This window comes from Acanthopagrus latus, chromosome 18, assembly GCF_904848185.1.
Source record: "Acanthopagrus latus isolate v.2019 chromosome 18, fAcaLat1.1, whole genome shotgun sequence".
NCBI classification, from domain to species: Eukaryota; Metazoa; Chordata; class Actinopteri; order Spariformes; family Sparidae; genus Acanthopagrus; species Acanthopagrus latus.
This window is the reverse complement of record NC_051056.1, coordinates 21,501,228-21,527,296: the sequence shown is the minus strand read 5'-3', so window position 1 is coordinate 21,527,296 and position 26,069 is coordinate 21,501,228. Positions and strand designations below refer to the sequence as shown.

The window sequence follows — 26,069 nt, the reverse complement described above, 5'->3', positions numbered from 1 at the left end:
CATGGGTCTGATCACAGGACTATGTACTTTTTTGTTCCACTTACCTCAGATTTACAAATGGCTTCTGAAACCTTATTATATCACGTCGTTCCTCATGACCGTCGCCTTCCTGGTAGTCCGAAAGGCTCCAGGTCTGTGCGAGCACCTGGCGACCCAGAGGGAGGACGGCAACTCCTGCGACTTTGACTGGGTGAGCATGGAGCATGGTGGGGGTAGTGTTGCCTGCTGTGCTGCTAAATATGTTGGGGCAAAGTTAGCTCTGTTAGCTCATTTACTCACTTTTAATACTTTAATTTGTTCACTTTGTTTCTCAGCGACAGTGCATATTAATGAACATTATTGTAAATATTAGCAAAGAGGCCAGTTTTCACCTGTAGTGCCTGGCCAGGTGTTAAGATGGCAACTTATATCAAGAACAAAGTTAACAGAGTTGTTTCATGTTTTTTATGTCTTTGTGTTGTAGAGAGAAGTGGAGATTCTTATGTTTCTGAGTGCAATAGTGATGATGAAGAACAGGAGAGCTAGTGAGTCACACACACACATACATACATACACACACACATACATACATACACACACATACACAAATATATACATGCATATGTATAAGACAACTGATGTCATAACATGGTAAGTATTTGTTTACACTGTAAACAGTCACTCAGCAAACACAAACCGGTGATTTCAAGCTTTGGAGCCGGGAACCACCTGGACTTATCGAGGCACGTGTGTCACGTCATTAACCCTCCTCGCTAAGCTAAAACATAGACAGTTGTGTGACTGCTTCAAAGTCGTAACTGTTAAACTTCAACCAAGCAGGTATTTTTGTCCTAATAAGTAACAGATTGAAATGCAGTGAGTGAGAAGCCCCGAGCCAAGCCACACCCAGGAAGTGCCTTACTACAAACTCTGATTTGTTGTGTAAACATTACGGTGAAATCCTGCCTCCTTCTGACCTTGGATCAACTGTTTGAAGGACTTTCTCCTTTCTCTCTCTCTCTTTCTCAGTCACACTGGAGCAGCACATAGGCAACTTGTTCATGTTCAGTAAAGTGGCCAACGTCATCCTCTTCTTCAGGCTGGACATTCGGCTGGGCATCCTTTACGTCTCCCTGTGTGTCGGTCAGTGGAGTGATAACCCTTAAAGCGAATGCTGCCCCAATTCCTGACTAATGTGAAGTTCTGGGAGGGGATGTTTATGGAAAACTGTCTTCCATAAAAGTTGACACATATATTTTAATTGGGGATTCACAATATAGATTCTTGTCAGCTTGGTTCCGTTTAGAAATTGTTAACTCATTAGTCTGTTTTTTTCTCTTTGTCTCCAGCATTCCTCATGACCTGTAAGCCGCCGCTTTACATGGGCCCTGAATACATCAAGTACTTCAGTGACACGACCATCGATGTGAGTGTTGCGCTTCAGACTGTGCTGGTTGCAGCTGTTTAAGTGCCTGTCACTTTCTTTTCTGGTGTCAAATGACCAGGGGGGTGTATAGTTTTACCTCAGGCCTCTGATATGATAAGTGAGAACTGGGAGTTTATAGTATAATTGTATTTTATAATTGTATAATTATTTATTTGTAATATAATAAGAACTTGAGGATGTGAGCGTCTGTAGATTGTTTTTGTGTAGTTCAATTAAAAGAAAACCAAAGTTTTGCTGCATTTCGTCCTTCAGACATGAACATTATGTTAATTGAATGTCAGCCATTTGAAATTGAAGTGTTTAAACATCTGACCTCTCTGACTGATGGTGTCCCAGTCCTGTACATGAGTGGATGTGAATGATGGAGATCTACACCTGTGTTACCTGTTCTAATGTGATGTTGTGTTATTGAGTAATTAGGAGGAGCTGCAGAAAGACAGTCGTGTCACCTGGATTGTTGAATTCTACGCCAACTGGTCCTCTGATTGCCAGTCGTTTGCTCCCGTCTTTGCCGACCTTTCTCTCAAGTAAGAGAAAATTTAATACAGGCCTTCCAGTAATAAAGATAATGTCCGTCTCACTCATTTTAATAAGTTGTCATCAGGTGAGCTACTGAAGGAATATACATTTTGATTATGCAAATCATCATGCCTTTATACAATGATTCTACAGAGCATTCTGCATGAAAACATAATTTTACTTTCTCATGGTCTTGCATATAAGATAAAAACATTTTTAATTAAAAGCAGGTGCAGAAGCTGGCGTCATAAGTGTGTTTTGAGAGCATGTTCTCAACAGAAAATTGGCTCAGTAACGCTGTAGTTCTGTCTAAATTGTACATTTGAAAACTTTTTTAAGATTTTGATCATAATAAGATGCATTGGATTTTTTAAAATCCAGTAGTCATAATCACGTTACTGGACTAAACTGTTGTGCTACAGTTAAGCAGAAGTCAAATGCTTTCCAAAAATAAAAATGTACTGGATGTGACTTTGGTCTTGACTCAAGGTGCTAAACTTGTTGTGCATCTTCCTCCACGTTCTGCAGGTACAACTGTGCTGGACTCAGGTTTGGGAAGGTGGACATTGGACGCTATGGAGAGGTTTCACAGAGGTCAGACATTTTCTCCTTTAGCTGTAGTTTTAATGCCACAAGTTTGTTTGTTTATGCTTATTTTGGTAGATGATGTGAAATTGACTGTCCTGTTAATTATCTCTGAACAGGTACAAGGTCAGTACCTCTCCTCTGGCAAAGCAGCTGCCCTCGCTAGTGCTTTTCCAAGGTGGGCGGGAAATTATGAGACGTCCCATGGTGGACAGTAAAGGGAGAGCTGTATCTTGGACCTTCAATGATGTAAGTCTATCATAAACAAACACATGGTGTTATGTACGGAGTGGGTTGTTGCTTGAAACGGCCTCACATGCACACATACCGGTATATGCTAATATGAAGCGTATTTCATCCCTAGGAGAACATCATCCGAGAGTTTAACCTCAACGAGCTCTTCCAGAAGTCGAAGAAGCTGAACAAAGGCCGAGAGTTAAAAGAAGAGGAGCAGAACGGCTCTAAGCCAGAGGAGGGCATCGACGAGCTCAGTGCTGAGCAGCCCACAGAGAGCAAGAAAGACCAGTGAGGGTGATTCAGAGAGGGGCTGCATGGAATCGGTCATTTTGTACTAAAATTGCCATGCCATATGATATTAAGGAAGTCCATAATACCATGGAATGGAGAGAGGAAAATAGATTCAACCAACACTAGATGTCATCGCTACATGAAGTCTTCACTGTGGCAATTAAATACCCCAAAAAGGCTGGACCACATTTTCCTGGTGTGACTCGGTATGATGCAGATGAGCACTGATTTGGACATTTTATTACAGACCTTAAGTTATTTAAGAAAATGCCTTTTTTTTGTAATGATCATTTTGTTTTTGCTACCTTCAGCAACATCTCATTACTGCGTGTAATCTTTGCTGCCTGTATTTTGCAACTACAGTGTTTACTGATGTGTCGTACGTCAAAACAAAGTCATAGCTGAAATTGAAATTAAAAAAGGGTGTAAAATTAAGATTCGGGATGCTTTCAGTTTTTCATCAGTTTGACCTTTTTTATTCTGAAGACATCTTTTTAAAAATTCTTTATAAGGCCATTTTGGAAATGTCTTTAATGTACTCGTTACAGATATTTGTGAAACTCGTTCCATTCATCACAGCCCACAATAGCGATATTTTATCTCACACAGAAGTATACGACTATACCCACATAGTTTCAAATTGTTCATCGTCCTCGGTCAGAGCAGGAAAAAAAGTAATACACAGGTTGTCTTTATCTCTGTACGACGGCTGCTTGTGCCATTAGTGATTCTTTTCTTGACACCACCCACACATGAACCGGTTGGTAAACTCACAAGTATACACGCCAGTGAAGCATTCAGCACGACAAACAAAAAAAAAACAAAACAAAAAAAAACACATGCACACCGAAGACATAGCCTGGGAGGGTTGAAAACTGGTAACACAGTCATTTGGGTTGAGGGATGATACTTGTGTGCTTCAAGCGTGTACTTTCCCCCAAAGACGTGCTACATTCAGCCAGCTTTGACATTCTACAGCAAATACTACTGTGGGCCTTGATAGAAGAAAATAAAATAAATAAAAACTTTACTGTAATGCCCGTTCCTGAAAGACACACACTTCCCTTCCTCTGTTTTTTCCTTTCTCAACATGGCTGTGATAAAAAAAAAAAAATTGTACCTTTACAGAATTTTTTCAAACTCAATCAAAATAAAATCTAATCTGCCTAACATTTTTTTTTCTCAAACGTGTAAAAGTAAAAACCAATAGAAAAAGAATGCGCTTGCTTCGCTGTGAATGGGTTCAAGGCAAAAATTGCAAACCAGTCCCTCCTTAAAAGTCTATTCAGTGGCATATTTGCATTCACAATTTCATTTGTAACTTTTTTTTTTTCATAAAAAATATTCGTACTTCTTTTCTCATAAAAAGAAAAAAAAAATACTGGTAGAGAAACTGGTTTGAAATTGTGTCCAAAACTACAAGGTTGTCTTGTCTGGTGAAATAAATAAGCCCTTCCCCTCGTTGCCCCTATTTGGCTGGCCATCGGTTAAAGGTATAAGGTCCTGCTAGCATCTTGATTGAATCAAAGACAAAACATTACAGAAAAGAAGAAAAGAAATTAAAAAAAAAAAAACACCATGAAAGACACAATGATCTTAAAGCTACAAACAGATTTTGCATAATGTCTCTAGCATAAACATTAGAAGCGTACATTCCACAAAGATGCTTGTGCTGCAATCGGGATTCAGAATTTCTTTGTGGCTTTCCAAAAAAAAAAAAAATAAGCTCAATCATTTTGCCACTTCAGCTGTCCACCAAAGGGTCATCATTCTCTTTGGACGATGTCAATTCCAGCAAGAGCTCATGAGTGGCTGATGCAGCCATTAAATATAAACAGGCAACTGATTAGAAATCGCTTTCATGAATAATTACACACAGTACATCTGCCACCCTCATCAATAGTCAAATACCTGCAAATACCTGACAATCTGACCCAATAATAATCAGCAAGATTTTACACATTTATATAAAACAATATTTAAAAAAAAAAAAAAAAAAAGATTTATAAAACTAAAATGATACTGTGTTTATAGGTAGGACTCTTCTCTCCATGACTCTTTATCGATAAACAGGTTGTATGGTCCGATCAGACAGAGGAGAAGATGACGTTTCGATTGGTCAACGGTCCTGAATCCTCCCTATAAAGGCCATCCTTTCCTCAAGTGTTGGACACGGTGGTCAATACTCTGTGTGCTAATGTACCAAAGTAAAACGGCAAATCACTGAATAGCTATGCGTGTTCTTTAGACATATCTGTACCCAGCCGTGATGATACAGTCACATCAGCCTATGGCTCACAGAGTGGCTAAACGGAGACGAATTGATCCTGTGAAAAATAAACCAGTGTCCCATTTAACTCTTTGTTCATATCTGAAAGGCTTACAGAGAAGAGTGGCCAGTGGCGTTACAAAGATAACAAAGAAAGTACAGCCTGCTCCTTTAGTCTGCTGCAGCGGAGAACCGTCTGTTTTTCAGGGGCCTGCAGTCATGAATAATATCCAGCTTAGGTCGAAGTAGTCCAGTGACTTTCCTCACTCCAGCTCCTTGTGATAGACCCTGAAGGATGTCTGTCACTCAAACCGATATCTCGTAAGTGGTCCCTCCAACGCCTGTCACCTTCTTCACCCCGCCCCCTGGTTTGGATGTGGTGTGATTGGCCAAGACTGGGCGAGAGGTGGATCTGATTGGACATTCATCAGGGAGGGGAGGGGAGTGAGGGATGAGGACAGAGGATAAATGGATGTGGAGGTGAGTGGTTCTACTTAAAAAAATAACAACAAACAAGCACAAACATAAAAATGTTTCTCTACCATTGATATTGTAAGGCATTCGGTAACTAAACTTCGTGAGTACAAAAAAAGACGAGGCTACAGGACAGAAGTAAATAGCAGCATGGTTAAAACATGCAGTCACAGCTAAACATGTACTGGCATGCTCTTATCACTAATGCAGACATTCCACCAGGTGAACCAACAACTTCCATTCACACTGTTGATCACTAAACAAGCAAAGACTGGCTGTAATCCAGAAAGGAGGAAAAGGAAGACTCACACAGATCAGGGAGGAAGAGGAGGGCTGACACAAACCAGGGAGGAAGAAGAAGAGGTTTAGGAGGAAAAGGAGAACAAGGAGGAAGAGTAGCAGGCTGTTGGATCTGGAGATGGATCACTACTCACTGTGGAGCCTGTTGCCCTCCTCCGGCTCCTCCCCCTCCCAGCACAGTGCTTCCTCCTGCGGGCCGAGGTTTGTGCTGTGGCCCCACCTCCCCAGTATAAGACTGGGACTTGCCGAGGGAGAGGCCGCGAGGTGGCGGGGAGACAGGGGGCTCTAGTGAGCGAACCCCGGGGGAAGAGGATGAGGAGGAAGGGTTACGAGTGGCTCGGGAAGAAGAGTCCTGGTTATGATGTAGAAGGTGTTGGATCTCAGGAGGCCCAGAGGAGGGAGGGGGCGGACTGACAGCACGCAGGTAGGCCCTGTGGGGGGAGGAGAAAGTGGCAGAGCCCTGGAGCAGCTGCCCCTCCCTCTGCTGGGCAATCTGAGCTGAGAGGAAGGGCGACGTGTAGCCCTGCAACCGGGTACTGGGTGACATCACCTCCGGCTGGCCTGTTATAGTCGCTGAGGGAGACAGAGCATGAGGCTTCTGCGGCGACAGCTCGTGGGCGGCTGACTCAAACTCTGGGCTCTCGGATGGCGTCAGCAGGCTGTCATAGGACAGGCTGCCATTCCGAGGCGTCTGATTGGCCAGGCTTTTGTAGCTGGTGTCTGTGGTGCCCTCCGATTGGAGCGTGGCCAGCGGATTATGTGCCGTGTGCGCTGAGCGCAGGCTGGAGGAGCGTGAGCCGCCAGTGGACAAAACCAGAGAGGATGGGTAGGAGGTGTAGGAGCGCCCAGTCAGGGAGTAACCCGACATGCCCCCCGACAACCCCACAGCAGTCCCGCTAGGGCCTCCGGGGCCCTCACCCCTCTCCCCTCCCCCTCTACGCACCCCTACACCTCCCCCTACCACTGTGGCCCCATCCAGGCTGCTCGGCTCTGAGCGGTAGCTAGGCTGACGGCTGGACTGGAGGATGGAGGGAGATGGAGAGTCAAGACTCTCCCCACGGATCACCTGAGGAGAGGAAAGGGGAAGGCAACAGACCAAAGGTAGAGCAGAGGAGAAGAGGAGGAAAGTGTGATGAAGATGAGGGCAGGAGCGAAGAGGAGAAAAGAAAGATGAAAATCACAATGTTCCCCAAAGAATAGATAGCAGCACCAAAAACAACAGATTTTCAACAGATTGTAACAGAAAATAAAGAGGTGTGGGGAGAAATTAGATGCTTGACCGGTGCTCTACTCCATCATCACACTACTGGACTGGAGACATTGACTGGCTTGAACAAGCACTGACACTGCATGTCAAAGACTGTGTGTATCAACACTTAAATGGAAATACAAATACATCCAGTACATGAACTACACATTCCAGTCAATGCAGTCTCGGGGCGGGGGGGGAGGATAGATCCACTCAAACACACAGAGAGCCAAAGGGATACACACACACACAGATGACACTAGCTGAGACTTACTGATCGACCGATGGCCACTGAATGATCAATTAAAGTAAAAAACAAAAAGAGGGGAATGGTATTAACCACAAAGTAAATTAGAAGGGGCCGGGCATGTCAGCCACCAGACCATCTGTTACAGTAATCCATGGGATATTGTTCTGTTCACTTCACTTCTTTTTAGTGAAATAAGGAAAAACACACAAACTGCTACAACAAGCTTACTGTGTTAATAGATCATTAAGATGGTTAATATACAGCGTCTACATAATGTTACGTTAATTGTTTACCCTCAATACCTTGAGCTCTGTCCAAGTCTAAGTTCAAACGTACCTTGTTGGGGTGTGTGAGGGCAGTGTGGTTCCTTCCCGGGCTGTTGTAGGCTGGTCGGTACTTATACATTGATGGCGTAGGAGGAGCTTCAGTCAACAAGCTGCTCTCTGAATGGCAAGAAACCAAAAGTGACATTTGAAAGAGTTGCATCTGTGGTTCGAAAACATTCAGCTGTTTGCTACCCAAGTGTATGTGTGTATTTGTGTGCGTCTTACCCTCCGTGTCAGCACGGGGCAGACCGGGGTAACGAAGCTCCGGCTTCGGAGGAGGTGGAGGCTCTGCATCAGCTGACTGGCTCTCCATCTGATCTAGACTGCTCTTGGACTGAAAAGAACACATACAGACATTACAGGTTTTGTTCAGTGTGACAGCAGAGCTGAATCTAAATTCCATCTTATTAAATAAATGATGACGGTCTTTAGCAAAAAGGATTTTCAGGCAAAAGTGTTGGAAGTTTGCTGTTACAAAATGTAACTTTATTTTCCAAAGCAAATTGGCCATAGATCACTTGGTATAGTTCGATTGTTTGCCTTGCAAAGACAGAACGGTTGTTGCTTTAGTAACTTCTTGTGGTATAAAGTTCTGTTTCATAAAGCATTGCTCGAGGTTTTGGCATCTGATAAACTTTCAAACTTACTGATGTACTCAAACTATTTTCAATCTGAACGCCCACTTAGACTGCTGATAGCACACACGGCAGAGCTTTCTGGTATGTTATTATATAGTCACATTCAGAGGGTGAGTTACTGTCTCACAGTAGTGGGGTATAGTGCTGTGCTAACACTACACAAAGCTGGCAAAGTGGAGATACATTCATTTAGTATTTAAAAATAATTTAACTGTTAACTGAATTTCAACATAAAAGGATTGTTTAAGAAAGTTTCCATTGGATAAATTACTTAAATATAGACCAGAGGAGATGAACCACAGATTTCAGAATATGTTATGTCTATATTAGCTGTATACTTTGCAGAATTACAACTGGTGCCAGTATCTATGCCAGCAGCTGCAGCACCACTACAGGCTACATCAGCTGCCTGTTCAGCTCAAGTGCTCATTTGTGGCATAGCTCACTTTTTGTTTTGTTTTTTATTTAGGAAGGTCTGAGGACCAAACCGTGTGTTATACAAAGTGAGTTCACGTTATGTACAGTGCACGGTTATTAATGTCTGATACATCAAGTCGATATCAGTCAGCTCTAATATTTGATTAATTTTGAGCCAAAAACTTTATATTTTCATCTTTGGACAGCCATTTCAGAAACTACGCATATTAGTCTTATTCTAAACTGATTCAAAAGACACAATACAATTTTCTGTATTCCTTAAAAAGGACATTTTCATCTCACAATAGGTAAAGACAATATACACCAAGAATTTCTAAATAACACTGAAATGCCAAAAACATCTCTGGACTTCCAACATCCAAACTTCTACATGTAGGCCACTTGTTTTGGGCATTTTCTCAGATTCAGTCTCACTCACCCTGGTGCTGTGTCGGTCGTTCTGGATGCCGTTGTCCAGGACCTTGGCCTCTAGCTGGGCCTCGGTAAGAGGCGGTCTGAGAAACGGTGGCTGTACTTCCATTGCTTGAGGGCTCCGCCATCGTCCCATGTATCTGTTAGAGGGACATACACTTCTTTTTTAATCCTAATGGAATCGATGCAGGCGTTTAACAGCAGGCTCACCAGAACCTTGCTCTCTTAAAATCCAAAGCCACTCGCACTGTGGTCTTGTACTCTTACATTCCATTAACTAAACAGACAAGTGAGAACAATAAAAGAAGAGGGTGGAGAAGAGGAAGGGGAGAGAGGGCAATGGAAAGAAGGAGGCAGTGGAAAAAGAATAATTGTGGAGTGTTTAAGGAGTAAACAGATGAGTGCAGAGGAGAGAGGAAGGCTGACCTCGGAGCCTGGGAGCTGCAGAGCACATGTGAAATATTCCTCAAGCAGCCATTGGTGAAGGGGTTAACGCCTCCTCGAAACTTCCCCGTCACCTACAGCGAGAGGGTGGAGAAGAGAAAAAAAAAACATTCAGCCTTCTACATTAAAATCTGTCTGACTGAATTCAATGATTCCGAATGTGACACACACAACCAGCTCCCGTCTGTACCTGTTCATTTGTGGTCCTACCGCGGGCCACTAACACTATGTGGAACCCAGTCAGACCAGCGACTGGGACAAAAAACAGACCAGCCACACACATTACAGCCATACTGAGAGGAGATGGTCAAGGAGATTACAACAAATGCAGCACAAAGTAAGAAAAAATCACAACAGAAATAAAAAGGGAAAGGAAGTCTCATAATTTGTCCTGCAGTGAGCCAAGTGAAGGATACGTGACAGCAGCGTGGGGTGTGTTCAGCTGCTGGCGGTGGTGCAGGACATAAACCAGGCCGAAGCCAAACACGTTCATGATATGGGTGGTAAGCGACAGCAGGAAGAGGAAGAAATGGCGATAATTCCTCCGACCAATGCAGTTGTTCACCCATGGACAGTGATGGTCGAAATCCTGAGAGAGAATAGGATCAAAAGAAGACAAGAAGATAACGATGAAAAGCAAACACTGCAAAACATCAAGATCAGACGAAGAGACCATTTCTGCCTCCCACACTCACACATGCTAAACTAAGAATAGGACAGATCTGGGTTGAGCTGTTAAGTCACACAGGAGTTTATGAGAGCTCACTGTGAAATTAGGACTTGCTCGAAGACAAACTGAACACAGACGTATTGAGGTGTGGAAATTTCTCGATTCTAAGATGCACCGTGATGCTGACACGGAAGATTCTGCATTGATGTAGTGACAGAGCATTACTTTCCAAAATTTCCCAGCTTGGTATTAATAAAGTATATCTATCTATCTACTGGGTGTTTGCCGCCTACGCAACATTATAACCTTCTCATGTTGATTGTTGGTTGTCCGGCATCAGCTGAACAATACATTTAAAGTTATGCTGCAACATTGCTATTATGCAATAAATTGTGGGCGTACAATACTAGATTTATATGTAGGGAGATATGGTGGTGGTGGTGGGAGGCAGAGAGCAGCAGCAAGTGATTAAAAAAAATAAAACACACACACACCCAGTAATTTAGGAGTGGACATCTGGGCACATTTCGGATTAATAGAGAACCCAGCTAATCAGTAGTGATGTCAAAACAATATTTTTGTTGATGCACATGTGTAATATAATACAGATGTGTTATTGTTCTGTAATGTTTATGTAGCGAAATGGGTCACACAGATACTGAAAAAAGAAAAAAGATAGAGCTTTGTTATCTTGTAGACAGTTGTGGCTAGGTCTCTGACAGGACATCCTAAATATAAAAAGGAGTTCAGTCTTAACTCACTGTATGCATTAACTGATGAACAGAAAATTAAGGAAGCAATCTATTGTGATGCATCGAGGATCATTCAGTGCAGTCGATTCATACACGCCTTTCACTCCTTTCGAGAATTCTTGCTGTTCAGACTTCTATACATTCATTATCTAATATATATTTTAATAATTACAGAGCCATGAATGTGTTGTCACACTTCTGCTAACCTCCTGTCAATTAGACACAAATATATGAATAGTAATAACAACATATAGTGAGGAAATGAGCCTAGATAATCACTCATTGTCACCCTGTTCCACCATCATATAAACTGTGAAATTAATTAATTTCTCATTTGGAATCACAATACAGCGATATAGTGTTTGTGTGTGTGTGTGTGTGTGTGTGTGTGTGTGTCTGTACCTCGACACAGTTGTCGCACACTGAGCAGTGAGAGCAGCGTGGCGGGCGGTAGAAGCGGCAGGTCGAACACCACTTCATGCGCACCTGGATGCCTTTGATCTCCACCGTCTTATAGAGCGGAGCCCGGAAATCGTCCTCTTTATCCTCATCCTCCTCCGCTAAAGACACCAGAAACGCACACTGAGGCTGCACCATCATCTTAACACCTGACAACATGGTCTCCTCTGCATTGTGTTCACTAAATGATTCAGTCAATTTCTATTCGATCGTGGTCATTATGCCACACACTGAGAAGCACTGAATATGCATCATTTGTATGTGATAATTAATTCTGGAAGGAAAAGACTTGTGTTTACCTCTAGGGAAGACTCCAGGGTCCATGAAAGTGGCCATGCAGAAGTTGGCGAGGGTGAAGAGGAAGATCACGGCAATGTAGATGGGAATGACAGAAGAAATATACTCTGACAACCACGGGCACCTGGACGGTACGAAATAAGACGGAAGCAAAATTAGAGTTTGATATATGATTTCCATAACTACTAGCCTGTCAAAGTCTTTTCTTGGTCTATTTCAATAGAAACAAAAGTAGATATTACACAAGCTGGCTGGAATCCCTGGCTTAAGTGGTAAGACACAGAGCAAGTAACACTCAATCGAGGGCTGTTGATAAGCCTTTGTGCAAGGCAGTTTACCGACAAACCGCTCCAGTGAAGCTGTTCAGTGGCCACAAATAAAAGCCTGTCATTGTCATGGTTTGCTCAGCGAACATAAATAAATAAAGGTTAAACAAATAAAAGAACAGCAGGATGTCTTCAGATAAAACAAAAAACACGGGGGTATTAACACATGCTGTTAGCAAAAACAAATATGTACAATCATTAATTGTTACGCAGTGACGCAACTGTGTCTGTGTAAATATATGTCAGCACTTTGTATACGGTCGCATTGTGTGCTTGTGTGTTTACACATGTGAGGGAGACTGACAAGATCATACTCACGTGAAGCAGAAGAAGAGGGTGGTGGACCCGACGAGGAAGGTGGTGGCTGCAGACACCGGGACATATCGGCTGGGTCGAAACGGGCGGGGAGGAGCAGAAGCTGGACCACCTACTCCTCCCCCAACCCCCCCACTACTGAAACCCGGCATCAGAGACAGAGAGCGAGGGGTGGAAGACAGAGAGAGAGAGAGAGATATCTACTGTCTACCGACTGTAAAGGCTGCTTTACAGGTCAAAATGGCGAATATGGTGTTTGTTTGGGAGGAGGAGCCATGACTACAGACTGGAAAAGGAAAGCAACACCTATGCAAAGCAGCAACTGAATGGAAACATGAGGGATTCTCTGTGTTCTGACACTAACAAACAATCACTCAAAAACAGATTTGTTTTTTCCTATTCAGCAATATACAGCTTGTCGTGAATATTCAATTTGTGTGCATATTCTTAATAGAGGCGTAGAAAAGCAAAGCTATACAGGAGCAATGTGATACAAAAATATGTGTATATTATTCATAAATATTTTTGTATGGCTTTAAAGTAACTGTATTTGGTGCAAGGAAAATAAATAAATCTAAGCTTAAGCTGCTCCCTGGCACCAGTGGAACCTTAAAACAGCTGTGCACGTATGCAAAAGAGCAGACACGCGCACATATAACTAAAATTTGAGCGAGCAATCCCAGGTTCCCTCCACTCCCAAAAACTCAGTTTACATAAATGCTCGTCACTGTGCTTGAGTTTTGACTGTGTCTCTCAGAGAAAATGAATATAAAAAGAAGACAGAAAATTATAGAGGTAGTGGTAGTGGAGGTCGCGAGCAGAAGCACATAGAGGAGAACAGGCAGAAGGATTGAGCGCAGCAGCTGCTGATGACTTCTGTGATTGTCCCGAGAGGGCTTATTTAGGCACTGGGTGGGTAAAAGAAACTGAGGATAGCGGCAGGAGGGACAGTTCCAGCGTTTCAAACTAAGTCAGCAGGAGAAAACAACTAAATAAACAGATTCACTTTTAAACCAGTTGCAGGAAGCTGCTTGACATCAAAACAAAAGTCCAGCTGTTTTATTTTCTTTTTAAAAACCTGCTTAAAAAAAAAGTTTTTAAAATGATGTCTAGCCTTAAATTTACAACTAAAATAGCTCAAATAGCCAAGCAGAGTCCCCTGGATCTCTTGAGACCCCTGCCTTCAGTCTTTGTGTCGATAGGGGGACAAAATCAACTCATCCCAAAAAGAAGTCCTGCGTATTTCACAGAGGTGCCACCGCACTTGGCCGGGTCCGGGTGTAGAGGCCTCTCCCACCTCCAATTTCTCTGCAAACAGACCTCCTTTCCCATATTGCATCTCTTAAATAAAGTCATGTGCAGCAGTCTGACGCATTTTAGTCCTTTTTTCTTTCTGTAACCCTGTCTTCTTTCACCCACTGCCTCTGTGGGTAAACTGCTGCATGCCCCTGTAACAAAAAATATTTTAAAAAATCAAATATTACACTCAGTGAGCAAAACCTTTAAACAAAAAAACATGTTACAAATAATGACAGCTGGACGAAGTAGTCAATTAGATTTATAGCCAGCCGTTTCAGAGAATCTGTACATTTTTCAAGCAATGATGCTGATTATTCCTGAGGTCGAACTTCTCAGTTGTAAAGATGTGCCATGTATCGTTGACCTTTGTGATGTTAACAATAAAAACAATTTGAAAATGTGGGCTTCAGGATACTGCGATGGGCATTTCAATTGACACTGCATTCAAAATATCCCTACAGGAAAATATTGTATTAATTGCTCGCACAACATGCCACTGAAACACCGGTGCCCGACATCAACATGTTTGTCAAACGTGCTCTAAATCCTGCCCAATATTACACTGCGTCTTGAAAAGGGAACACACCACAAGACTATAGGTACTTTTTTCTATACTGTTGTTTCCAAATGCAGTGCATAGTGATATAATTCCTATTCCTATCATATCACACCCGTGATACATCAAGATGAATGTCTTTGCGGTATCATTATCCTCGTGATCCAAAAGTGGGGTGCCTGGGGTTATAGCAGGAGGGGCGCTGCAAGGCTAAATGATCGAGGCGTGGTTCTGCACTACTAGCACAGAATGGACAGGTTTGTGACAGCGCTCACAGGACAACTATCAAAACACTGCCAAGAAAATATGACAAGTTATATCTTGCCCTCAGCTTCAACAGTGCAATGATAAAGTGAATTTCTTGTAAAGAAAATGTTCTGCTTTTTGTTTGCTGCCGAGAATTTGCAATTTTGTGCGGAAAGACAAATTTGCTAAAAACTGAGGGAAGATGCACATGGAACTATAAATCCTTCCACTTTAAAAAGACTGGTTTCTTATTGAGTTTTCTGAGTAAGAGGTCACACTGAAGTTTCAGATCTGTGTTAATTAGAGACAACACTACTACTAATGACAAGAATAATAATAATAACAATAACTAAGGAAAAAGTCTGGGGACCAGTGGCTTATTGAGATAGTATCGAAAGGTACTTTGTGATTCCCACTCAAAATGATCAATCAAGAAAAAACTTGGTTGATTAAATCACTAACATAGTGGTGAACAGAAGTACCTACAATAATACAATGTTTGAAAGGGTTTCATTAGGTCTGAGCCTCACTGTCAGAAGTGCATTTCCTTGTTAGGTTACAGGGCAGACTTATCTGAGAAAAACAAGCGGTTTCACCCTGATTACACAACAATCAGGCTGACTAACCAATTTCTTACTGTCCTTGAAAGCTTGCCTTACACCGTGTGCACACTCATTTCTCACCGTTACTCATACACAAAGTTGTTTAGCACCCTGCTGTTGTTGAACAGGCAGCTGTCACCTCCATGCCCTCAGGTGCTCAAGTGATACACCTCCCACTGGCTGGATATTCAAAATACGGAAGAGACAACGATCTGTGACGGGGGTGGACGCCTTTGACACACACACACTCAGTAGATAAATATCCCTCATCTCCAGATGAAAAACGAGTCCGTGCAGTGTGAACACGGTGAAAACGAATCCGGAGTAACTGTAATCTGATAGTTTGGACACACCCCTCTCCTCAACAATCATCACAGCTAACAAACACAGAGCTGCGGCCAAGGCGGGGTATCAGTGCCCGTTGTTAATCATCTCATCTGCCCCACAACAAATCCCCCCCCCCTCACCAGACTATAATGGATGTTAATCCCAAAATCTCCGTGTCGAGCCTCTTCTATCATGTCACCGCAACAATCTGCAGTTCGCCAGCTAACTACACCGATAAGTGGCCCGTAGAGCTCATTTAATCAATTTTCCAAGCGATAGTGACACACAGACAGTTGCCGACTTGTGTCTTAATTAAATCGTTCATCATTTCACTGACAATCACTTCATCCACGAATCATACCTTGAATTCGACCAAGCGTTAAACAACAGGCCAGGGCAGTGCTACGAATCAGTCAGGACAACTACTTCAATCTGCTCACACCGAATGGACCAAATCTAGAAAGTCTTTACTTACTTAACTAAGTAACAGACACTGCGATGTTTTAGTTCGATGTAATAATTAAGACGTTTAGACGGGACACACACTTAGTAACCAGCTAGCTCTTACCGAGCCTCGAAAGTTTTTTGCGACACTGCTCAGTCCTTTACCACAGCTAAAAGAGTTAGCTAACGTTACCTGACTAGCATGGAAGCTTTACACTCGCGGAGTGGCTTTCATAAACGGCTGGCAGGATAAATGTTGCCACGTCCGGCTAAACAGTCACCACGAAGAGCAGAAAAAACAAGCAGGGTATAGCAAAAACCGAACATGCGAGCTGTCTTGCCTTGTAGGGTGTGGGTCGTTACGGTCCTCCTTCAGTTAGCCGCTAGCAAACTAGTTAGCTCGCTTGCTAGGCCGACTTTCGGAAACCCGGAACTAGTCCGTCGTCCCTCAGGTGGGACGAACAGCCAATCAGATGCCGAGGGGGAGTGGCCTGAAGACACGTCTCAAACGCCCTGATGTAAAAAGTGAGTTTTTTGTAAAAAGTTTGTTTTTATGTTGTGAGCCTTTTATACATATATATATATATATATATATATATATATATATATATATACATATATATATATATATATATATATATATATATATATATATATATATATATACATATATATATATATATATATATATATATATATATATATATATATATATTTTTTTTTTACCAAATACAAATAAAACAATCCCTTCCAAAACACTAAACGAATTACATTCCTTGCAACGCATTTAAAGGGAACATTTCCTCATACTGCAAATTTTGCAACCACAAAAATGAGGAACAGGCATGTCCATTAATTTCATAAATATCCCCACTGAGCCCAACTTCTGAAGAGATCTCTCTCTACTTCAGAAACTCCTACTGAATATTTTATTAGCTCTGGTATGAGCTGTCAGGTGTTTACAGAGTAAACAACAAGGGAGCTCATATTGTAGCGCCCCTAAACAGTTACTCACATACTGGTACTGTGTTGTCAGTCAGGATGTAGCCTACACTTTAGTGTCCTTTGCCTCACACATGTCCAAACAGACATGATGACCACTACAGCATGTCTACAACAGGGCTGGTCTGGTATGTCTCCCACCTCAGATACATTCATGGTAAGATTGCAATGTTGAATGGGGGTTTGAGGAAACACTGTTTTAGTTCTAAAAGTCCATCAAATATCTTTGAAGTTGAAGCTTTCATAGGCTTGATTAAATGTAATCAAGCATAGACACACAAATGTTTTCATTATTAGTCCATAATCTACAAGACATGCAAATTAAAGTGAAATGACATGAAGTGCTAACAACAGAACTTAGTGTAATTAGCAGAACACACAGCATTTACCTTTAAAACTTTATTACTCAAAGAGAAAAAAGTGTTTATAAAACAGATTATCACAAAAATAATTCCTACACAGATAAAACAAATTACCCAAACATCTGTACAGTGTGGTCTATAAAATGGGGTATAATTTACAGCAGCAACCAATTTCTGTACTACTCTTTTTCTTTTCTGCCCTCTTTAGTCCTTACAAAGAACAAATTAGATGACTTTGAAACAAAATCCCGCTCCTTTGGCACAAATTCTTCCCAATAGAACTCCTCCCTAACATGATCCCCACTTTTTTTGCAACTGAGCCTTATCATTTCATGTCCATAAAGCGGATGTCCATGATAAGCAGTGTGTGTCTGGGCAGTGGTCTGGGCGCCGGGGACAACACTTTCATCACCTGTGTCTGTGTGTCCACATTAGTCACCACAATGAAGCCACAGACAGGGCTCTCCACAAGACTCTTTCGAGAACCGTCCTCTCCATCCTCTGCACTGCTCACGCTCAGCACATGGTACGTAAGGTCTCTTCCTGGTGTAACAGGTACCAGCTTTAGCTGTGTGTCATCCTGAGACATTCCCAGTGGCAAACACGAGTCCGGAATGGATGGCGCCCCGATCTTGTAGATGCGGACGTCCGAGAAACGTACTTCAAAGGAAAACGGGTAGAAGGACACTCCACGGAAGCCGTAGAAGTATTCACGGATCTTCTCATCCCGAGCATCCCGACGGCAATCCTTGGAGCGCTCCACCACTCCTCCTGACTTGGGTAGGAGCACCACCCGGACAAAGTGAGGGAGGTCTCGTTTGAGTTCATTGTAGAGCCTCTCATGGTCCAGCACCAGCACCACATCAACCTCAAAGGCTGAGGCACAGTGGACCAGAGCCTGGTATCCAGAGCCTTTCACCCAGCCGCAGGTGTTGATGATGCAACCTCCCACACTGGCCTTCCTGTTCACCTCACAGCGCTGGGAAAACACCTCAGCCAGGCGTGACGTCAGCTGCACATTAAGAGTAAATGACAGATTAAATTGGGCTGAGACAAACAAAATAACTGTTGAACACACACAGTAAAAAACTCTTTCTCTCCTCACCTTGTTGTAAAGTTTGATGTTGGTGCCTGGGGTAGTAGACCCAAAGTGGTAAACCAAAGGAGCCTGGACTGAGAAACCCTCCTCCACATCTGCTGGACGCTCAATGCACAGAGCTGACACTGTCCCAGGTACAGACACCTGAGGAGCAGAAGGTACTTTAAATACTTGAAGTCGTGTTTTTCCAACACTTGCATTCTATATCACAGATTTTGTAATAGACTGCGTGAAACACACGCAGCTGGACACTGCCGTCAATTTTGTGCAGAAATCGTGTGCTATAATGTTACATTTCTCTATGTTTTACACCAGATTAGCCTAAAAAACTCAAAATATTGTTTTTCAGAACTTATTGTACACATGACTATAACAAAAGATCACCCATTGATGTTCCTCTAATAACCATAGACTGGGGCCGATATTCTCCAACTAATCCTTACCCCACTCTGTCCGACATCCAGTTCGACCAGTGTTGGCCGGCGGCCCACCCTCACAGCGTAGCTCAATAGCAGCCGGCACACTGTTGACTTCCCAACATCTGTAGGTCCCACCACCATCACCTGAGGAATGGTTAGTTTTTCAATGTCAGTGGAAAATGAATTGACATGAGTCTGACAAGCTGGCGTATAGTTCCTGATTACAACCTACCCTCGGCCCCCTCTCATTGTCTCGCTCTGCTTGTTTTCTCATCTGTTCCAGGGCAGCGTGTGTGTTCAGGTAGAGCAACATGGGAGTGTCCTTGGACACATAAGCCACCTGTGACAACGAGGAGAGACACCAATTATTTGAGCCTCACATTCATCAAATGTCAAACTCATAAAGCCACACATGGTTAAAAGTGATACCATGTTCCATAGCAAGTTTAACAACCACGTAAGCAAAAATAGAAAAACTGTCAAATAGACCCTTGATCAGGTGCTCACCTCTGGTTTCCCAAAAAGATTCACACTGCAGCCTTGCCAGGTGAACACTGCGATCTTGGAGCCTGGTCCAAATACGTACTTCTTGTTGCGATTCAGCTCAGAACCAAACACCTCAGCCATTCCTGTGAGGAGCTCAAGCTCAACTTGCTCTGCTGCCTCCGCCGTCTCCCCTGCCTCCACCTCAAACCGAAGTTCAGTCTCTTTCTCCAGGTCAAACCTGGTGCAGACCTTCCCGGATGCTGGGGCATCTTCAGTCGTCTTCACTTCCCCCTCTGCTGCCATGACTGACAAGAGAAAGTCTATACCTGGCAATAATGGCATGTTAAAAAGAAAAAGTTACATATACGCAGGGTACTATAAAAACACAAAACATATTACCATAATGTTTCTTAACACTGCCACACTTACAGTGGCCTAAATCTCAGCATTTCACTCATTTCGGTAATGAAACCTAAATGACACCATTTTGGAGTCAAGATTATCATTTAAAATATCAACACAGAAACACCTGCAGACAAAATATATTTACAGAACCTTCACTTTTTGCTAAGAGGCCTTGTCCTCGTCCTCCTCCAGAAAGTATGTGCATTAACACAATTACTCTAAAAGTGGATACTGACTCATCCATCAACATCAACATCTCTCTTACTAAAGAAACTGGGCAAAAAGGGCAGCACATACCACATAAATATAAAAGTTATTTACTTTTGCAGTCAGGTGTATACTGTATTAACGAGAGCTGTGCCAGGTGGTGCAATTCGTTAAACATGTTGCATTATTGGCACATAATTGTACCAAAAAAGGAAACACTTACAATGTTAAATGATATCCACTCAACCAAAAGCATTTAATTTTTACATCATGCTGTCCAATCATAGTAATCATAGTGTTCAACTAGTTACCGCTCAACCTTACAGAGGCTTCACATTTAACAGAAATATCTGCTCCTTCGCATGTGAGACATTACAGTATTGGGAGAACACTTTGGTTAAAGTAGCTACGAGTTTATTTGAAAGATGTTACAGCATGTTTACCTACACATGAGCACACTGTGAGGACAACTCAGCTCATTGGTTATTAGAAGCTAGCAGGCCGGAGCTAACGAAGACACGGTTATTTCAATAAATGCGGAATGAAAGCCCTCAGACGCTCCAAATGTCTGTAAACTACTCCAGTATTGTAAGATGAATGTCAAAAAGATGATTATTTTCAATGTAAAACACTTACGGGTAAGTTTCGAGCCTTATTGTTGGGTGAAATGTTCCCAACTGTCGAGTAAACCGCTGCGGTCGCTAGTCGCGTGATAATGATGTCACATCCTCAGCAACAAATCTGGTTCAAGCTTTGTTGAGGCTCGTCAGTGAAACAAGTTGGGCCGTCAAAGACATTTTGGGATCTTTTATTGCTTAAAGCTAGCAGTAACTCAATTACCAATTATCACAAATGTTATTTTGAGGCTTAATGTCATAAAGCTAATCGAAAGTGGATGGACTGTTTTTTTTTTTTTTTAAATTAATCTACTGAATAAAATGCTTTTTCATCATCCCTATGTGTAGAGACCGTATTGAGACAGCGAATCAGGTGTGATTCCAAAACAATTTAGAAAAAAATATATTTGAGATGTTGATGTTTTTAATTCCTGAAACAGAAATAAATAATAAAAATTCACAATAACATAATTGAAACTTTATTTACCTTTAAAAACAGATATAAAAGCACGATTAACCATTGTGAAATGGGGAATAAACACTTTCAGGTCAGCAGGATAATGCATCTGAGAAATATGTCGGTTCAGAGTCGCTCCACTAGGTGTCAGCATGTCTCCAGAAAATGTGAGCTGTTGGAGCCGGGATCATCAGAGGAGGGACTGAGAACATCCCATTGGTCACTCCTCATCATTCTGCTTCCATGGGCCACATCTTCTGAACGCTTGGCTGCATGTAAGACATGATTTTGTCTTGTTAAATTTTAAAACATAAATACTGCTTATACACAACAGGTACTAGCTCCTCTACAGCAGACACTTGCAAACTATGGGGTAAAGGAAGTTTGACTAAATTGAATAAAACTGATTGCACGTAGTTTTTTGAAACCAGATTCCAAACATGCAGAAATCAGCATGCATTTCAATTTCAGAACCCCTAATTTCACCTTTGCATCTAGTTGGCCTCTGAAAGTAAGAATTCTGTTAGCTTTAGTCTTAATGGCTGAGGGGTGACAGTGTCTCATAGGCTCAACTAACAAGCAGTGAACACCTCCATAAGGCTGGTGACTCACAATACATGAAAGACATCCAAGTTTAGGTTATGACACATGGCTCTGGGGGGAAAAAAAGGGAAATATAAATAAGGGAACAGTGGCAGGCACACTGAAGCATCTTATAAGATGCTGGTTAAAATTCAACTAATAAGCTATGAGTCAAGTCCATAATCCTCATTTCCATTTCAGGGAGCGTGTGTGTGTGTGAGTTTGTGTGTGCTGGAAAGAGTTTTCTGTATTAAAACAAAGTTTCATTTTGAAGAAAGAGGATGGATGGACGCAATGAGTCACTGTGATGAGTCCAATTTTAAGATTTAAAAAAAGGCTGAACAAACAAATGTCTGTATACATTTTGGAAAGTAACCTTTCCTATTTCACCATTTCAATTATGCCAGAAAATAAATAGTATAAATTGAAGAAGCTGACCTTTATGGGCTTTTGTGAATTAGTGGAGAACATTTTAAAAGGCTATAAAAAATACTAAAAAATAATTTTAAAAAAACCTTCTTTCTAATCCACAAACTGGGTCGGTGATATCAAACATCCTTTGTAATACTTCCTATTTTAACTCACTTTAAAACAACCTAAATACTCTTTTGGTAAGAGACACTCCAACATGAGCTCTGCAAAGCCTGGGTTTATCACAAATAATAAACATGTATGTTTTAAAAACAATGATTGCAGAACCCTTGTACCACTTACACAAAGCAATGTACCAAGCCATTTTGTTTCCGTTCACAGTTGACTCAAATTACTTATTTAAAGTGGGCTTCAATGACAAACCTTAAGTGGGCGTCTACTTCGCCTTCAGAGCCTCCTGTAGAGCAGCAACTACAACATCAGGTTGAGGAAACTTCAGCCTAGCTGGTGGGCCCTTTTTTATTCCAGTCCACAGAGATGTTTCTTTAGGGATCAGAAGTAACAGAATAGTGTAATTTACGAGGACGAGAGGACATGGGCTGTAATATTCATGTGTTGTCAAAGCCTCTAGATGACAGCAATCAAATCAAATGCTGTCAAGACAATTTAAGTCCTGTTATTAAAAATGTGAACAGCAAAATGTTTTAAAATTGGAGCACAAACAATCATTTCACCACAATAAACAGAGCGCACATTGTGAGTAATTAGACATGGGAGTGTTATGTTTTCACACGTCTCATTCTTTGCAAACTTTATCCTCTCTGGTGACTATTCTCCATTTCTGGTAAACACAGCCTTCTGTTCATGTTCCAACAGGGTTTAATGAGTGAGAAGAGACTTTCATTCAGAGGACAAGTGTTGGAATGATTCGTCTGTCTTCACTCCCTTTATCAACACCTTAGATTTTCAGCTGATGTTAAAAGATTAAATTACTGACATTATGTGGTATCAATTTCCTGAATGGTTAAAAATGTGTTTGATTTAATGTTGCTGTTTGTAGCTTTACTGAACCAAATCTTTAATGGCTGCTACAAAAGCCCCAAAAACTGAGACACTTGGCTGAAAATGACCCTTGGGAGCAGCAAATATTTGAGTTATTCATGGATTTTCCTTTTCCGCCCTCCTCACCTTTGCCTCCATCCAGCAGAGTGATTTCGAAGGTTTTCTTGCGGGGTTTCTCTGGGTTGAGCACCACAGTTAGTTCAGGGCAGGCAGCCAGGAGGGCAGATTTCACCTCCTCAGCATTATGCCTATACACTCGTCAGCTCTTACTGAAACAACACATCAACAACATCTGTGAAGGTTACTAAAGATATCCATCCTTCTGCTGCATATGACACAACTGCTAAGTACATTCACAAGTACTGTCCTTGAGTACAAGATTATGGTACACTACATCAGTAATACCATTTTGTACTGCTACTCAACTACATTGAGGGGAATATTGGCTTAATTAAGAACTACAGATAATAGAACAAATACCTGTATTCCATGAGGTTTACATTCTAAAGAAATCATATTGCTGCAGTCACGCCAGTTAATGAAGTCTTCAATGCATATCAATCATTCTGCTGATGCTTCTTTTTAGGTTATCACGCCTAATTGTTGCCCAATGTTCAGCAAGATGTCTTGTGTGAAAAAAAGCAGTGGTTCCCCATCAGTTTTGTTGATAATTAGAAGAAGGTTCAGAGCTCATGTCCATAAAAAGTTATGGTGAGAAGTTGAGTTAAGAATTCTGTTGCAGGCCACCAACAACCTGTGATATTTCACCGTGTGGTCCACTTTGGTTGAGCTGTGAATTCAAAAAGGAGAAAACACTCCTTGTATAGCCTCACATTCCAGCTGCTTCCCCTTATATCCCTGTGTATCTGTGTTAGACTCCATCTTCAAGCTGGGGAAAAACTTAAAGCAAATTGTAGGTAAGATATATGGCCTTCCCAATCTATTTAACTTGTCAATTTTAGATTATCTCAAACACAAATGGAAAGAGGATTTAAATGAACAGATCCCAGATATAGTATGGCAGAAAGTTATTAGGAGGATTCACATGTCATCCATTTGTCAAAGGCATACAGTTGAACAATTCAAGATAGTGCACCGACTCCACTGGTCAAAGGTTAGGCTGTCAAAAATTAGACCGAAGTTAAACCCTACCTGTGATAGGTGCAAGCAAGCTCATGCAACTCTATTACACACATTTTGGACCAAAACTACAGCACTTCTGGCAGTCAATTTTTAATACTCTCAATATCAATGAAGCTGACATATCCATTCCCTCTTACTGCTCTAGCTGGTGTCACACCGCAGGCAATGAATGTAAGTAATTCTAAGTCCAATGTGGTGGTCTTTTGTATGCTACTGGCCGGACATCTGATTTTGTTCAGACGGAGAGACCCTCTTCCTCCTTCATTTTCCCACTGGATTAGAGAGGCTATGCAACTTCTGAAGCTAGAAAAAATAAGATACTCTCTCTCAGGGTCTGTTTTGAAATTCTATGCAACCTGGCAGCCTTTCTTGGCTTTTGTGGATCAAATGGAGGCAGAGAATATAACCCTGTTATACATGTGAACCCCTCACTGGTATTGTCACATCATGTTCTTTCTGTCTCTGCTGTACTTGTCTATGTGACTCACCTTATCAACAATTACATAATATGGCTGTCTTTGATGTAGCGGTACTGGTCTGGTGGGTGGATGCGGGGTGGTGACATAGGATTATTTACTGTTTGTACTATGTTTGCTTTTTTAATATTGTGAAAATCTCAAATGAAAAGACCTTGTTCAAAAGAGAAAACACTCCTTTGAACTAGGAGATCATGAGGCTCAAACGTGAAATCAACAACAGGAATATCAATACATTCAGTAAAAGCAGAGAAAGATGGAATACTTTTAAATACTTTTACAGTTGAGTACATTTTGAATGTATTAAATGCTTCATTAAAGTGAATAATGAGTAACAAACAGGCAAAAGTGTTTAATCATGAAGTCGCTCACCAGTGCTCAATGACCACCCTTTGGCCTTGCTGGTCGTTCTCCTCCTCTCCTTTCTCCACCTCCTCCTCCACGGATGGTTTCTCCTCCTCCACCTGAACCTCCGCTTTGCGCTTCGTCCCTCGACGACCTGAACACACGTGATGCAATAGGTTTGTTTTCATAACACAGGTTGCAGTTTTCGGCCCAGACTAATTAAAAAGGGACTGTTGTGGTAGATGACATTGGATAATACATTTAGTAAGTTCTAAGTAAGTAGGTAATATAACATCGAGCTGTTTAACACTGAAACCAGACATGTTGATGTAGCTAACTCTTATCCGAATGAAGCTTGAATGATTTGTTCTACAGTTAGTCATGAAGATAGCTAACAGTTACTGTTGGCATGAGCAAGTTTAACATAAACATGAGATGACAACAGCCGTAAAACAACTTTTAACTGTACGTCAACTACACAAGACACACCACACCTCTACACTGTTGCTGAATGACGCGGTTGTAATGACTTTTATTGGCCTCGGACAAAACAACGCAACACGACACACCCACCTGCTGCTTTGGACGCCATTGCTGTTACTAAACTTTCGCGCGCCTGTCGACTGTACCAAAATGTCACTGAAGGGGTTTTCCGGAAGCCGGACGAAACCATTATCGGGTAACAGTTCTATGAACAAACTTGAGGTTTTCTTTCTGATAGCCAACACCGGTATATGTTTATCTTTACAAATATACATTTAGAATACAATTTTGATTTTGACCGTACAGATTATAAATGATAAACACCGTAATGTAGCTTTTGTTGAAAAATCATTAGGCCTTACTAACCGCCATTTTTAAAACCCCTTGGATTAAGAAATAATT

The 26,069-nt window shown here is 41.7% G+C and overlaps 3 protein-coding genes and 1 pseudogene across 7 annotated transcripts; 1 reads left to right on the top strand and 3 right to left on the bottom strand.

Moving 5' to 3' along the window:
- Position 1: 1 nt before the first annotated feature.
- tmx2a (thioredoxin-related transmembrane protein 2a) lies at positions 2–3,493 on the top strand. The gene is made up of 8 exons (XM_037077333.1): positions 2–190; positions 464–524; positions 1,009–1,122; positions 1,329–1,405; positions 1,847–1,953; positions 2,474–2,539; positions 2,650–2,779; positions 2,895–3,493. The coding sequence occupies exons 1-8, from the start codon at positions 2–4 to the stop codon at positions 3,057–3,059; spliced, it is 909 nt and encodes a 302-aa protein (XP_036933228.1). The 3' UTR covers positions 3,060–3,493.
- Positions 3,494–3,571: 78 nt separating this feature from the next.
- On the bottom strand, positions 3,572–16,479 carry zdhhc5b (zinc finger DHHC-type palmitoyltransferase 5b). 4 transcript variants are annotated; one of them, XM_037077323.1, is made up of 12 exons: positions 16,344–16,479; positions 12,680–14,124; positions 12,038–12,159; positions 11,682–11,839; positions 10,274–10,446; positions 10,048–10,150; positions 9,840–9,931; positions 9,421–9,553; positions 8,152–8,260; positions 7,937–8,043; positions 6,236–7,167; positions 3,572–5,739 (listed from the first exon to the last, which is right to left on the bottom strand). In XM_037077323.1, exons 2-12 carry the CDS (start codon positions 12,826–12,828, stop codon positions 5,634–5,636), a joined length of 2,184 nt encoding a protein of 727 aa, XP_036933218.1. In that variant the 5' UTR covers positions 12,829–14,124; positions 16,344–16,479; the 3' UTR covers positions 3,572–5,633. The 4 variants fall into 4 exon arrangements, with proteins under 4 accessions (XP_036933218.1, XP_036933221.1, XP_036933220.1 ...); XM_037077326.1 differs by having other exon boundaries at positions 16,275–16,383; XM_037077325.1 differs by lacking the exon at positions 16,344–16,479 and adding an exon at positions 16,182–16,277.
- Positions 16,480–17,535: 1,056 nt separating this feature from the next.
- On the bottom strand, positions 17,536–20,922 carry clp1 (cleavage factor polyribonucleotide kinase subunit 1). Of its 2 annotated transcripts, XM_037077332.1 has the most exons (6): positions 20,767–20,922; positions 19,540–19,844; positions 19,265–19,372; positions 19,057–19,176; positions 18,620–18,757; positions 17,536–18,526 (listed from the first exon to the last, which is right to left on the bottom strand). In XM_037077332.1, exons 2-6 carry the CDS (start codon positions 19,819–19,821, stop codon positions 17,840–17,842), a joined length of 1,335 nt encoding a protein of 444 aa, XP_036933227.1. In that variant the 5' UTR covers positions 19,822–19,844; positions 20,767–20,922; the 3' UTR covers positions 17,536–17,839. The 2 variants fall into 2 exon arrangements, with proteins under 2 accessions (XP_036933227.1, XP_036933226.1); XM_037077331.1 differs by lacking the exon at positions 20,767–20,922 and having other exon boundaries at positions 19,540–19,860.
- Positions 20,923–21,203: 281 nt separating this feature from the next.
- Positions 21,204–25,894, bottom strand: LOC119007574 (annotated as a pseudogene).
- Between the last annotated feature and the right edge of the window lie 175 nt (positions 25,895–26,069).